The sequence below is a fragment of the Neovison vison genome, chromosome 3 (genome assembly GCF_020171115.1).
Source record: "Neovison vison isolate M4711 chromosome 3, ASM_NN_V1, whole genome shotgun sequence".
Classification (NCBI taxonomy): domain Eukaryota; kingdom Metazoa; phylum Chordata; class Mammalia; order Carnivora; family Mustelidae; genus Neogale; species Neogale vison.
Genome location: NC_058093.1, coordinates 168,601,055 through 168,614,576, shown reverse-complemented (window position 1 = coordinate 168,614,576; position 13,522 = coordinate 168,601,055). Strand labels below are relative to the sequence as shown.

Sequence of the window (13,522 nt, the reverse complement as noted above, 5' to 3'; positions counted from 1 at the left end):
CTAAATCCCCACTTTTCTTTACTGGTTCAATTCTCTCTTATTCCTCCTACTGTGAGGATATATTTATTCCTATTTTTTCAAAAACTCCTTCTCTTTTAATTCAATGTCTCAAGCAACTTGACTTCCAAAAGGCTCATATTTTTAAATGAAAATCTGGCCGTGTATTCCAAATTAAACCTTGACCAACATTAGGAGGCAAAAATTTTATTTCAAAATATACAAGTGGCAGCTTTTATATTCATTAGTAAAATGTGATATAAAATGGTGGCTTCATATTAAAACAGTGAAATAATGGTAAATGGGTAGTAATGAAATTTATCTCTTTCCTTTATGATGGTTCTTAACCACGATGGAAGTAATACCTTCCCTGAATAAGTGGTAACAATTTTTACTATCCTACTTAATCTACAGGGAAAAATCTAAATTCTATAGAAAACAAATGCAAAAAAAACTCAGAAGTTTGTAACATAAACTTCAGAATGAGAACAGGGTGAGAACAGAATAGTAAATTCTAGGAGGTTTTGTTGTACCAAAATGAATTTCTATGATAAGCTCAATTTTTTCACATTGGCATCTCAAGAATTACTACCTTCCTGAAGATGGGCAAGAGAAATGAGCAACTAAATCTCAAGATACATGATCTGACCAAACATTTTTTGTACTCTACATAAAAGCTAGAGAGAATATGAGACATATTTGAGAGGCTATAATGTTTGAGGCTTTAAGACATGTCTACATTTTATGGAGACAATATTTCAAATCAAGACAAACTGAAAAAAATCCAGTTTGCACTGTATCATAAGTTACACAAAGAATTTCAATTGGTTAGCTAGAAGGGATACATCATCAGCAGAGGACATTTTGCAAAGTACCACTTCCCAACTACCCACATGATTCTAAATAAGATGACCTAAAGGGAAATGTTCCCCTTTCCACCCTCAATGCCCTGAGACTTGAATCCCTGCCATAATTAGTTGTTACTGATGAGAACATGGTGGGAATCTGTCATATCTTCAGATGTGCTAGAACAGGGAAACTAGGATAAGACTCAATTATAGGTCACCGTGGTAACGATAAGCTAACTTCTTTTTTTTTTTTTTAAGATTTTATTTATCTATTTGACAGAGAGAGAGAGATCACAAGCAGGTGTAGAGACCGGCAGAGAGAAAGGGGGAGGCAGGCCCCCCGCTAAGCAGAGAGCATGATGCAGGGCTCGATCTCAGGACCCTGAGATCATGACCTGAGCAGAAGGCAGAGGCTTTTACCCACTGAGCCACCCAGGTGCCCTGATAAGCTAAATTCTTAACCTACCACTCTAACCTATACTTTAGTCCCCAAACTATAAGCAGACCCAGTCATATAACGTTTTTTAAAAATTAACACCTAAGTACAAGAATAATGCTAGACCAAGAAAACAACCAAAAATGATTAAGGCATTCATTTCCATAACAACATGAGAGAACAATCAAGACACTGCAGGTTTTAAAATTCAGATTCAAACTCTATGAAGACCTAGCTAACTTCTACCTGGACACACCAATTTAAGAGCAAATTGATCAGGATTTTATTTTCTTTCCATCCTAGTAGTAACAAGACATGATAGCATAATGCACAAACTACTTTCAGTAAGGCAAGTGTTCAAATCCCATGCTTACCATTTACCAACTATGAGTCCCTGAGCATGTTAACCTATCTGAGACTCTATTTCCTCAACTATAGAATGAGCTAGTATCTTAAAGGCTTCTGAGGATGAAAGAAATACTGAAGGGAGTCAATGCATAGTAGTCATTCTGCAAGTGTCTGTTCTCTCACCAAAGAAAGAGTTTTATGTGAGAATCCAAAGTAACTAATATTCTCTTAGTTATTCCACGAACAGCAAAACAGAATACAATTCTAACATTTGAAAGAATAATCTAAGGTAATGGCAAACTAGGACATTCAAACAACTTTTCACTGAGGACAACCAAAAAAGTGCAACGAATATTTTAAAAATATGTTTAAAGAGGGGCACCTGGGTGGCTCAGTGGGTTAAAGCCTCTGCTTTTGGCTCAGGTCATGATCCCAGGGTCCTGGGATCAAGCCCCACATCGGGTTCTCTGTTCAGCGGGGAGCCTGCTTCCTCCTCTCTCTTTCTGCCTGCCTCTCTGCCTACTTGTGATCTCCCTCTCTCTCTCTGTCAAATAAATAAATAAAATCTTAAAAAAAAAAAAAAAAAGAAAGAAAGAAAAAAGAAAATCCAGAGAGGTGGGCCCAAACTTGGGGGGTGGGGAGGCAGGTAATATTTGCTATGGACATGTTAGCCAGTCTATAAAGCCAGCGGATAATTTCTCAAAACTGATAAAAGACATCAATTCACAGATTTCAGCAATCTCAACACACACCAAGGAGGATAAATCAAAGAACTCCACACATATGGCGAATACAGCAAGATTTCAAGAAAAAGACTTCAGAAAGCAAAAAACAGATTACCATCAAAATAGTAATACCAACAACTATATATTCTAATAGATACAAGCTAGAAATCTGTCCTGGCAAAAATATTCTGTAACGACAATAGTGAAATTAAGGCATTTTCAGATCACCAAACAATGAACAAACTTGTCCTAAAGAAAATACTAAAATATGTTCTTAAGGGAATGAAAAGAAAATGATCTGAGAAAAAAGACTGTAAATGAAGAGAGAAATTAAAAGCATCAGAAATGATAACAACAATGATAAGTCTAACAAATATTAAGAAAAAATCATTTGTGGGTGCCTGGGTAGCTCAGTCAGTTAAGCACCTGCCTTCAGCTCAGCTCAAGATCCTGGGATGGAGCCCCACATCTCCCTCTCCCACTTGCCCTGCTTGTGTTCCCTCTCTTGCTGCATCTCTCTCTGTGTCAAATAAATAAAATCTTAAAAATCATTAGTGAGTAAACATGTAAAGATTTAAAATGCATGACAATAAATAAATCATTGAGAAATGAATAGAAATGAAAGTATCCACAGGTCCATGAATTGTCTGAGATGCATATTACAAACGGTATAGTACCACTGAAAGAATATTAATTTTATAAGTACATAATTTCCAAACTAGAAGAGTAAAAAAGGAATTAAAAAATTGAGAAGGCAAAAAAGAACAGAAGAAAGGAATGTACAACAGATGAGACAAACAGAAAGTACACTGTATGATGGTAACTTTAAACTCAGACACAAGTGATTACATTCAATATTCCAATTAAAAGACTGCTACACTAGATATTTTTAAAAATCTACATGCCATTCATATCTCTAACATAAGGGAATGGAAAGGTGACTATAGCATGCAAACACTAAAGACCAACTGAGTTACTCTAGTATCAGGTAATTAAACATTACGACCAAATAAATGCATTATTACACACAGAGAAGAGAATACTTCATAAATGACAATGTTACAAAAAACCAGAGCTGTAATATTCTAAAATATGTATGTACTTACTAACAATGCCTCAAAATGTGATATTAAGCAAAAACTTGGAAAAGTTACAAGGAAAAAGAGACAATCCCTGTATTTTAAATATACATCTCTCAGTAACTGATAGAACAAACAAAGCATCAGAATGGTTAATAAACACCAGTAAAGCTATAGAGGATTCAAGCAAGATCATCACACTTGATCCAGTAAACATATACAGGCATTCAGGTGCTAAAAAATACATATTCTTTATAAGTATACATAGAACATCAGTAAACAGTGACCATATGTTGTAACATAAAACAAATCTCCAAGAATTCCAGAGAACTAAATCATATAAAATATTATGTAACCACATGCAATAAAGGCAGAAAATATTAATTAAAAAATAACAAAATTTCCATATGTTTGGAAACTAAAAAGTGTGCTTATCAACCCATGTATAAAGAAAATTTAACACTGGAAATTAGAAAATATTTGGAACTGAATAAATATGAATATACTACATATCAGAATTGTGACTAGGGAGAAATTTATTCCCTTAAATGCATATATTAGCATTAAAAAATGAAAACTTTGATAAAGTAGGCATTCATCTCAAAACTCAGAAAAAGAGGGACGCCTGGGTGGCTCAGTGGGTTAAAGCCTCTACCTTCGGCTCAGGTCATGGTCCCAGGGTTCTGGGATGGAGCCCTGCATCGGGCTCTCCGCTCAGCAGGGAGCCTGCTTCCTCCTCTCTCTCTCTCTCTCTCTGCCTGCCTCTCTACCTGCTTGTGATCTCGTCTGTCAAATAAATAAATAAATAAAATCTTCAAAAAAAAAAAAACTCAGAAAAAGAACAGCAAAACATAACAAAAGAAAGTAAAAGGAAATAATAAAAACAAGATCAGAAGCTAATCACACTCAAAAACATGCAAAAGAGCATTAGTTCACAAAATGTGGTCCTCCAGACTCTTTTAGAGTCCAAAAGGTCAAACTACTTCCATAACAATACTTTTATGCCATGTTGGAATTTAAAACAATGGTGCAAAAGAAAGAAAGTGGGTGTAACTGCAAAAGCCTTGGCATGAATCGAGGCACCAAACTCTACAGTAAATCATTGTATTATTGATTGCCAGACTAGTAGTTTAAAAAAAATTTTTTTTCACTTAAGAATGTCCTTGATCAAACAGTAAAAACTACTCAGTTAAATATTCTGGGACAAAATGAGAAAATAATAAATATATCTGTTGCATATCAAAGTATGATAAAAGTACTCTGTGACTGAGTTTTCATGGAACACCATTTTTAACTGAAAGAACAATTGGTAGACAAACTATACTCATCCAGACTTGGGTATCTGGCAGACACTGGCTCAAAAATGAACACAGTAAGCCTCGAAAACAACTAACAGCATTTGCTGCCTATGATTAAACTTGACTTTTCAAGCAAGAACTGGGAATTTGGCAAACTTATATCTACTGTCTTGAGTTTGACAGCATCCTAATACTTAACTTCTAATGAGACTAGTGGCAATTTCAACAAATGTGGTTTTTGGTTATCATACAATGAAATATGTCAATATTTAGGGATGTACATAACTCAATGCACTTAATACTTTCCAAATGACCAAAGCATGTTACAAAATTATGCATGATTAGAAGACCCATCCAAAATGCAGGACAGACCAATGAACTCCTAATGTACCAGAATAAGAAAAATCTATTAATATTGTATCAGATTCCATACTGCAAATAACCTTTAGAAAAAACACTTGTTGAGATCCCCAATACTATCAAAGATTACTGTACAACAATCTGAAAAGGCTATTAAAATATAGTCTTCACTATCCCAATTCCATATCTGAGCAAAACTGGATTTTGTTCTATTTCTCCCAAAACATACTACACTAGATTGAATTCAGAAGTAGATATGAGAATACAGCTGTTTTCTATTAAATCAGACATTTAAAAGAAATTTGCAAAACTACTAAACAGTACTATTCCTTCCTCACTAAATCTTTTCTAAAAGAAATAGTTATTTTTTTCTTTAAAGAATGTTATTTACATTAACATGCAATGGGTTTATTATTGTTCATTCTAAATGAACTGATAAATACTTTAAAAATTTTCTCAGTCTTAATTTAAAAACTTGGGAAAACTTACAAATTTATCAATATATATAACCCATATAAAGTTCTTCAGAGTCCTCAATAATTTTTTTTTTTAAGATTTTATTTACTTGACAGAGAGAGAGCCAGCACAAGCATGGGGAGCAGCAGGCAGAGGGAGAAGCAGTGGGGAGCCTGATGCAGGACTCAATCCCAGGACCCTGAGATCATGACCTGAGCTAAAGGCAGACACCTAACCAACTGAACCACCCAGGTACCCCTGAGTCCTCAATAATTTTTATTTTTCCTCAATAATTTTTAAGTTTAATGTGGTTCTGAGAACAAAAAGCTTTGGAAATGTTGTCACTGTGAAAATCAAAGCCAAAAACTGATTCTTTGAAAAGACACACATACACACACACACATACACAAAAGGAAAAAAAAGAGAGAGAAGGCATAAAAATAAACTATGTGAAAAATAAAAAAGAAAATATCACCACAGATTCTGAGACATAAGAAAGATATTTTATGAACTTTATGCCAATAAATCTGAAAATTTAGTAAATGCTAAAAAGCACAATTTACCAAAATAGGAAACTCACAAAATGTTATAAATTGTGCTACAACCAATTAAGAAACTGAATTAGTAACAAGCCTTCTCACAAAGAAAACTCCAGACCCAGAGAGCTTTTCTAAAGAAGTACACCAATCATTTAAGAAATAGTAACTCTGTGGTACAAACTACTCCAGATAAGAAAAACTAGAATTCTCCAGCTCATTTTATAAAACCAACATAACCTCAAAATAAAACTCAGACTAAAGCATTCTAAGAAGGGAAAAATTAAAGGTCAATTATACCCAAGAACAAGGACATAAAAATCTTGATCAAAATTTTAACTGAATACAGCAATTTTTTAAGAGACCACGACCAAACCAAACCAAAGATCCTGATCAAGTGGGTCATGAAAAAGTAGGTTAATTACAAGAATGCAAGATAGATTGCACATTAAAAAGTAAACCAATGTAATTCACATTAACGATTAAAAAAGAAAAAATTTGTGATCATCTCATTAGATGCAATAAAAGCATTTAATAAAATTTAACATCCATTCAAGATATAAACTCTTATTTAGCAGAACAGAAACAGAAGGGAACTTCCTCAATCTGATAAAAGGCATCTACAAAAAACTACAGCAAACATCATACTTATTAACGGTCAAACAGTGAAAGCCTTCCCTTTGTGATCAGGAACTTATCAAGATAAAGATGTCCTCTATCACCACTTCTTTTAAGGAATGTAGTGGAGAAGTAAGGCAAGAGAAAGAAATAAAGGGTGTAAGGATAGGCAAGAAAGAAACAAAACTCATTATTCACAAATATGTTCGTGAATATAGAAAACAGAAGGTATCTACAGGAAAACTGTTAGAAGTAAAAGTTGAAGAAGATTGTGAAATTCAGTATCAACTGAATTTCCATGTAAATAGCAAATGCAGTTAGAAAATAAAACTTTATTTAAAAAACAGACTCTTGAAATAGCCTCAAAAAATATGAAGTGCCTAGCAATAAGTCCAATGAGAGATGTACACATCCTCTGCAGGAAAAATCATAAAACTCCACTGAAAGGTATTTACAGGATTAAATAAGTGAAAATACATGCAAAGATCATGATTTGACAGACTCAATATTGTGAAGATATAAATTCTCCCCAAATTAATTTAGAGTCAAGACAATCTCAACAAAAATCAAAACAAATTATGTTGGACATGCTGATTTTTAAGACATATGGCAATGCAAAGGACCAATAGCCAAGATATTTTTGAAAAACATAAGAAGAACTTCTCTTACATCAAGATTTAGAAGACAACGACAAGTGTGAAAAGACAGTGGAATTTATAACAACATACCAATGAGACAGAACAGAGATGAAACAACCACATATATATGCACATTTGATATATATAGATAGAGGTGACAAGAGAAGTTATTGTTTTTCCACACCACCCTGAACGTGCCCGATCTCGTCTGTTTTTCCAATAGATAATGCTGGAACAGAAAACTATCCATATGGAAACAGTGAAACTGAACCCATTCCTCACACCATTCACAAAAATAAATTCCACCTAGCTGGTAATCAAGTTCAAAGCAATAACCACATGAAGTATTTCACAGTCAAAAAGAAATGTACTGATTATATATTCCTATGGGATACATCTTAAGGACAAACATCTTATTGTTTGGCAAGCTTGATTGTTATACTGAAATTACTTTATATAGGTAGTAGTATGAAGCAAATAAACAACCATAATAATGTCATTAAGGTACCAAGAGTTTTAGAATAAGACAGAAGAGATTATACATGAAATGAAAGCTAAGGAAAAAAACCTTTCCTGGAGAGAAATAGCACTAATTCAACACTTGATTTCTTTTTCTAAAAAATGTGTTTACTAGTTCTGTTCACCAAAAATACCTAGAAACAATGAAAAGCCAGTAATAATGAATGTCCCAAACATCCAAAATGTGGTCTCTAAATATCAATTCCCATTGAAAAAGTGCTGTCTGAAAAGAAGAGCTGAGGCAGAACAGTTCTGAGGCAGAAAATATAGTCAGCCTGACAGGTCTCTCAAAGAAAAGAAGCTATACAAGAATACTTGAATCATGTCAGATGGACACAGCAGCCAAATGAACAGGCTCTCACTGACCAAAGTAGAGATAACCTGAAGTATCAAAAAAAAAAAAAAAAAAGATTCCAATGGACACATTAAAAATATAAAACATGTATGTTTAGATGACATAATAATTAAAAAAAAATCACTGGTTACTTTCACAGATTGCTAGGGGCAACTTGTTATTCTGAAAACTGTTAAGAGGCTAGAAACTAGCCTTTAATCATCATTCTCATATAGGGACTCTCTATCTCAGGATAACCAAATACTTGATGAAAGGATTTTTTCTTTTTTAAAAGAAGTACAGCTAATAAATACAGGAGGAACTGTAAAATTAGAGATTCATCATTCTGTGATCCAAATATGAAATAACATATCTGGCCAACAAGCATCAGTGACTGCTAAGATCATTAAATGAAAGGTTGATGGGGAAATTTATAAGAGTCATCAGGATGGTATCAACTGGGCCCATCAATCAATCTTCTTTTTTCTTTAGGTAGATTTCACGCCCAACTTAGGGCTTGAACTCATAATCAAGAGCTGCATGCTCTACTGAATGAGCCAACCAGACACCCTGTCCCATTAATCAATCTTTTTTAGAAATCTAAATTTCCAGAGAGAACTGCCTTTTTTTTTTTAAGATTTTATTTATTTATGGGGCGCCTGGGTGGCTCAGTGAGTTAAGCGTCTGCCTTCGGCTCAGGTCATGATCCCGGTGTCCTGGGATGGAGCCACGCATCAGGCTCTCTCCTTGGCAGGGAGCCTGCTTCCCCGCCTCCTCTCTGCCTGCCTCTCTGCCTACTTGTGATTTCTGTCTGTCAAATAAATAAAATCTTTAAAAAAAAATAAAAGATTTTATTTATTTATTTGACAGAGAGGAAGATCACAAGTAGGCAGGCAGAGAGAAAGGGAGAAGCAGGCTCCCTGCTGAGCAGAAAGCCCGATGGGGCTCGATCCCAAGACCCTGAGATCATGTAAAAGCAGAGGCTTAACCCACTGAGCCACCCAACACCCCACCATTCATCAATCTTAACATTACTAAAAATGGAACAACCAAAATGTTCCCCCCCCCGATGTGATACATACAATAGGCAACACAGCACCACCAATGAAATATTCTTTTCTTTTTTAAGTGGAGCTCAACACAGCCGTTAAACTCACAACCCTGAGATCATGATCTGAGCTGAGATCAAGAGTCAGACGCTCAACCAACTGTGCCACCCAGGCGCCCCTCAATTAAATATTCTTTTTTTTTTAATATTTATTTATTTATTTGACTGACAGAGATCACAAGTAGGCAGAGAGGCAGGCAGAGAGGAGGAAGCAGGCTCCCCGCTGAGCGGAGAGCCCGATGTGGGGCTCAATCCCAGGACCCTGGGACCACGACCCGAGCTGAAGGCAGAGCTTTAACCCACCCAGGTGCCCCTGAATTAAATATTCTTAACACAAAACTGAATCTAACTCTAATCAAGCTTCTCTACCTAATTATCAGTTTATAGGAAATAAGAAATAAAATGGAAGAATATATTAAATGACCATGAGGATACATTTAGCCAAATCCAGATATAAGATACCCAAGTTCTTCAACAAATAAATGGACAATAAAAAAGATTAACTGATACAGATTCAAAAAAACTTAAAACACATATCAACCAATGCAACATGTGGACCTTGTCTGGATTCTGCACCAAAAAATCATTTAAACATTTGGGTTTAAGACATTTGATTTAAGACAATCAGTGAAAACTGAAGATAGCCTGGGTATAATAAAAAATTAAGAAACTCTGGTTACTCTTGTTGGGTGGAATACTGCTGCTTCTCTGCTAGAGAAGCATACTGAAGTATTTACCAGGGAAAGTATATGATGCCTGGGATTTGCTTTGAAATACTACATGCTTATTCATAAATTATATGTGCAATTACAAATTAAAATAAGTAAGTAAGTAGGCAGGTGGGTGAATATGTGGGTGAATGGATGAATGGATGTAACTTCTTCCGGAAGGGAAACAATTCTAGGTGAATCGACTCAAATTAAATATGAAAACAAAACAATGAAGCTTTTAGATCATATAGAAGAATACCCTGATGTTCTCAGAAGGCAGAATTTACTAAACAAAACTTCAAAATCACTAAACAAAAATGTGTTATCCTGGACATAACTCTATGTAAGATTTTGTCTACTTCACACTATTTTAAAGGTACTTACTGCTGGTAAAAGAGATTGCATATTTTGATTAGAATCTGCTATTGTAGCAAGGTAGACCAAGTTCGTATGCAACATCTGCTGATACCTATTAAAACAAAACAAATACCAATATTAAAAATAATTTTCAGCCTACTGCTTAAATACAAATAGCATTCTAATTATTTCTCAAGTTTAATAAAAGATTTTTGTTACCTGAACATCAATAGCCAATCAATTTTTTCCTAGTTCCTCTGCAAAATAATTCCAAATAATAAATACACTCCAAGATAATAACAAACACACAGATCTTACCATGTGCTAGATATTGCTATAGTTGTTTTATATACTCCTATATTTCAGTCAATCCTCAAACCCAAGCTATGAGGTAAAAGTAGTTATTTTCTCCACTTTACCAGATAAGGCAACAGATTCAGAAAGGTTAGTAACATGCACAATATTTGCACAGCTCAGATAATGGAATTACTGAGATATGTACTAGCTCTATACATAGCACATATGTTTTCTTTCTTTTTTTTTTTTAAAGATTTTATTTATTTATTTGACAGAGAGAGAGATCACAAGTAGGCAGAGCAGCAGGCAGAGAAAGAGGGGGACGCAGGCTCCCTGCTGAGCAGAGAGCCCGATGCAGGGCTCGAACCCAGAACCCTGGGATCATGACCTGAGCCGGAGGCAGAGGCTTAAGCCACTGAGCCACCCAGGTGCCCCACACATGTGTTTTCTAAAAACAGAGCTAGAAGGAAGGAAATCAACAAAACTGATATGCTTAATCCCTCCACCCTGCCATTTTCATATTGCCATAAACCCCAAACCCAAGTTAAGGCAACAGGCTCTGCTGAAAATGTCAGGAAGGAGGAAGGAATCACACAACTTTTCTTTCTCCAGCAGCAGTAAGCAACAACTGATACCTGCTGCAGATGTACCGAACATGTGCTAGGGCTCAGCATGTAAAGAAAACAATGAATAGGTGTCTTCACTTCTATACATACACACACACACACACACACACACGAGTTTATATTATACTATAATATACTATATACACATACATACATCTACATGAGACAGAATATGATAGGGGACTATATCATTAAGAATTAGCTTTAAAAAAGAGGGGCGCCTGGGTGGCTCAGTGGGTTAAAGCCTCTGCCTTCAGCTCAGGTCATGACCCCAGGGTCCTGGGATCGAGCCTCACATCGGGCTCTCTGTTCAACAGGGAGCCTGCTTCCTCCTCTCTCTCTCTGCCTGCCTCTCTGCCTACTTGTGATCTCTCTCTCTCTCTGTCAAATAAATAAATAAAATCTTTAAAAAAAAAAAAAAAAGAATTAACTTTAAAAAACAAAGCAAAGTCTCACTAGTGCAATGAAGTGGTTAAATATGTTCATGGTGATCTTATGAATTAGTTTTACTAAGTCTCTGCAAATTGGTAGTGATCCAGTTAACTAGTGTTTGTAAACCTTCCAAATATAAACTTATAAATCCTACACCAAATTGTTAGGCTGTTTCAGATTTTTGTTTACCTAGAAACATTAAATACAAATCAAAATAATGAAAGTAAGATAAAAGAACTTTATTCAGCTAAACAGTCTTCTAACACAGATCCCAAATGAAGCTGTTCTCTATACACCATAGGAGGAATCCTAGAAAATCTTTTGCTGCATTATTTTATTTCTATTAGAATTGGCCTTACTACTTTTTTCTTATTAGAGAAAAAAAACTTACTTCTCACTGGCCTTCAATTTTCCTAACAAGTTCATGTTCCCTTGTTTTTTACAGATTTCTTAGAGGCACAACCAATATACAGAGATCCACACACATTTAATTTGTATAATTTGATAAGTTTGGACATATGCAAACACCTGTGACACAATCACCACAATCAAGGTAACAGACATAACCAACACTTCCCTAAGTTTCTTGGTTTCCTTTTGTGTTTTTTTTGTTGTTGTTTAAGAAGTTTAGGCTCTTAATGCTCCTCCTCACATATTACACTATGTGGCTCAATCAGACATGATACAATGTTTGTTTTACAGTGATCCTTAGACAAGAGGACCAAGAATTATTACATTGTACTGCATTTTTCATAATGCTTAATTACATTGTCAAAACGTTTAAAACAGCACTAAAGGAAACACTAGCTGGAACTATTTCACTACTCTGTAAAGACCTTGAATGGAATTTAAAATACAGGATTCCAAAATCTTGCCATTTTTTAAAACCAACCAGGCATTTTTAATTAGAACATATAAGCCAGGGGACACCTGGATGGTTCAGTGGAATAAGCGTCTGCTTTTGGCTCAGGTGAGGATCCCTGGGATAGAGGCCTCAGGCCCCCCAAACCCATCATGTCTGATCCCTGCTCAGCGGGGTGCCTGTTTTTCTCCTTCAGCCTGTAGCTCCTCCAGCTTATGCTCTCTTTCTCCCTGACAAATAAATAAATAAATGAAAACTTAAAAAAAATATATAACCCATTTCAAAGTTTACACCTCTAAGTTTTTCCTTTCTTCTCTGAGTATTAATATGGCTTTAATATTCAGTATGAGGTTTGCTGACCACCCTGCAAAAATAAAATAACAAAACTTACTAAGAGACTAGGCTTCCTCATGACCCTTCAAGAAAAGATTTTAGTCCTACTGATTAGTACTTACCAAGTCCACACTAGAATACTGTTAAATCTAATCTGCCACACTCTTAAGGCCTCATTTGTAAAAATAAATGGAGTTAAAGTATCTCCAAAGTCCCTTAGAGTTCTAAGTATCTATAAATACAGCCTCCTTTTATGGAGTACTTTTAAGACATTTCCTAACCTAAATCATTTAACTTTTAATTTTTGAAATAATTTTAAACTTAGAGTTTTCAGAATAGTATGAAGAATTCCCAAATATCATTCTCCCACACTCCCCAATCTTTGGCATTTCACATTTGTCTTACTCCATCTCTAAACACACACACCAGTATGTACATACATACAGGCACACACACACTTTCTTCAAAATCTTTTGACTCAGTTACAGACATAATATCCCACTACTCCCAACACTTCATTTCCTAAAAACAAGGAAATTCCCATATACAAACACAGCAGGATATTACTACAGTAATACCATGTAATCATCCACAAACCCATTCAA

The 13,522-nt window shown here is 35.1% G+C and overlaps 1 protein-coding gene across 3 annotated transcripts in view; it reads right to left on the bottom strand.

The window, feature by feature from the left end:
- Window positions 1-13,522, bottom strand: part of SS18 (SS18 subunit of BAF chromatin remodeling complex) — a 90,531-nt gene that overhangs the window by 63,220 nt on the left and 13,789 nt on the right. For all 3 annotated transcript variants that reach the window (XM_044243244.1, XM_044243245.1, XM_044243246.1), the window contains exon 3: window positions 10,395-10,479. In XM_044243244.1, coding sequence (XP_044099179.1) covers window positions 10,395-10,479 — 85 coding nt within the window. The remainder of the gene's footprint in view (window positions 1-10,394; window positions 10,480-13,522) is intronic.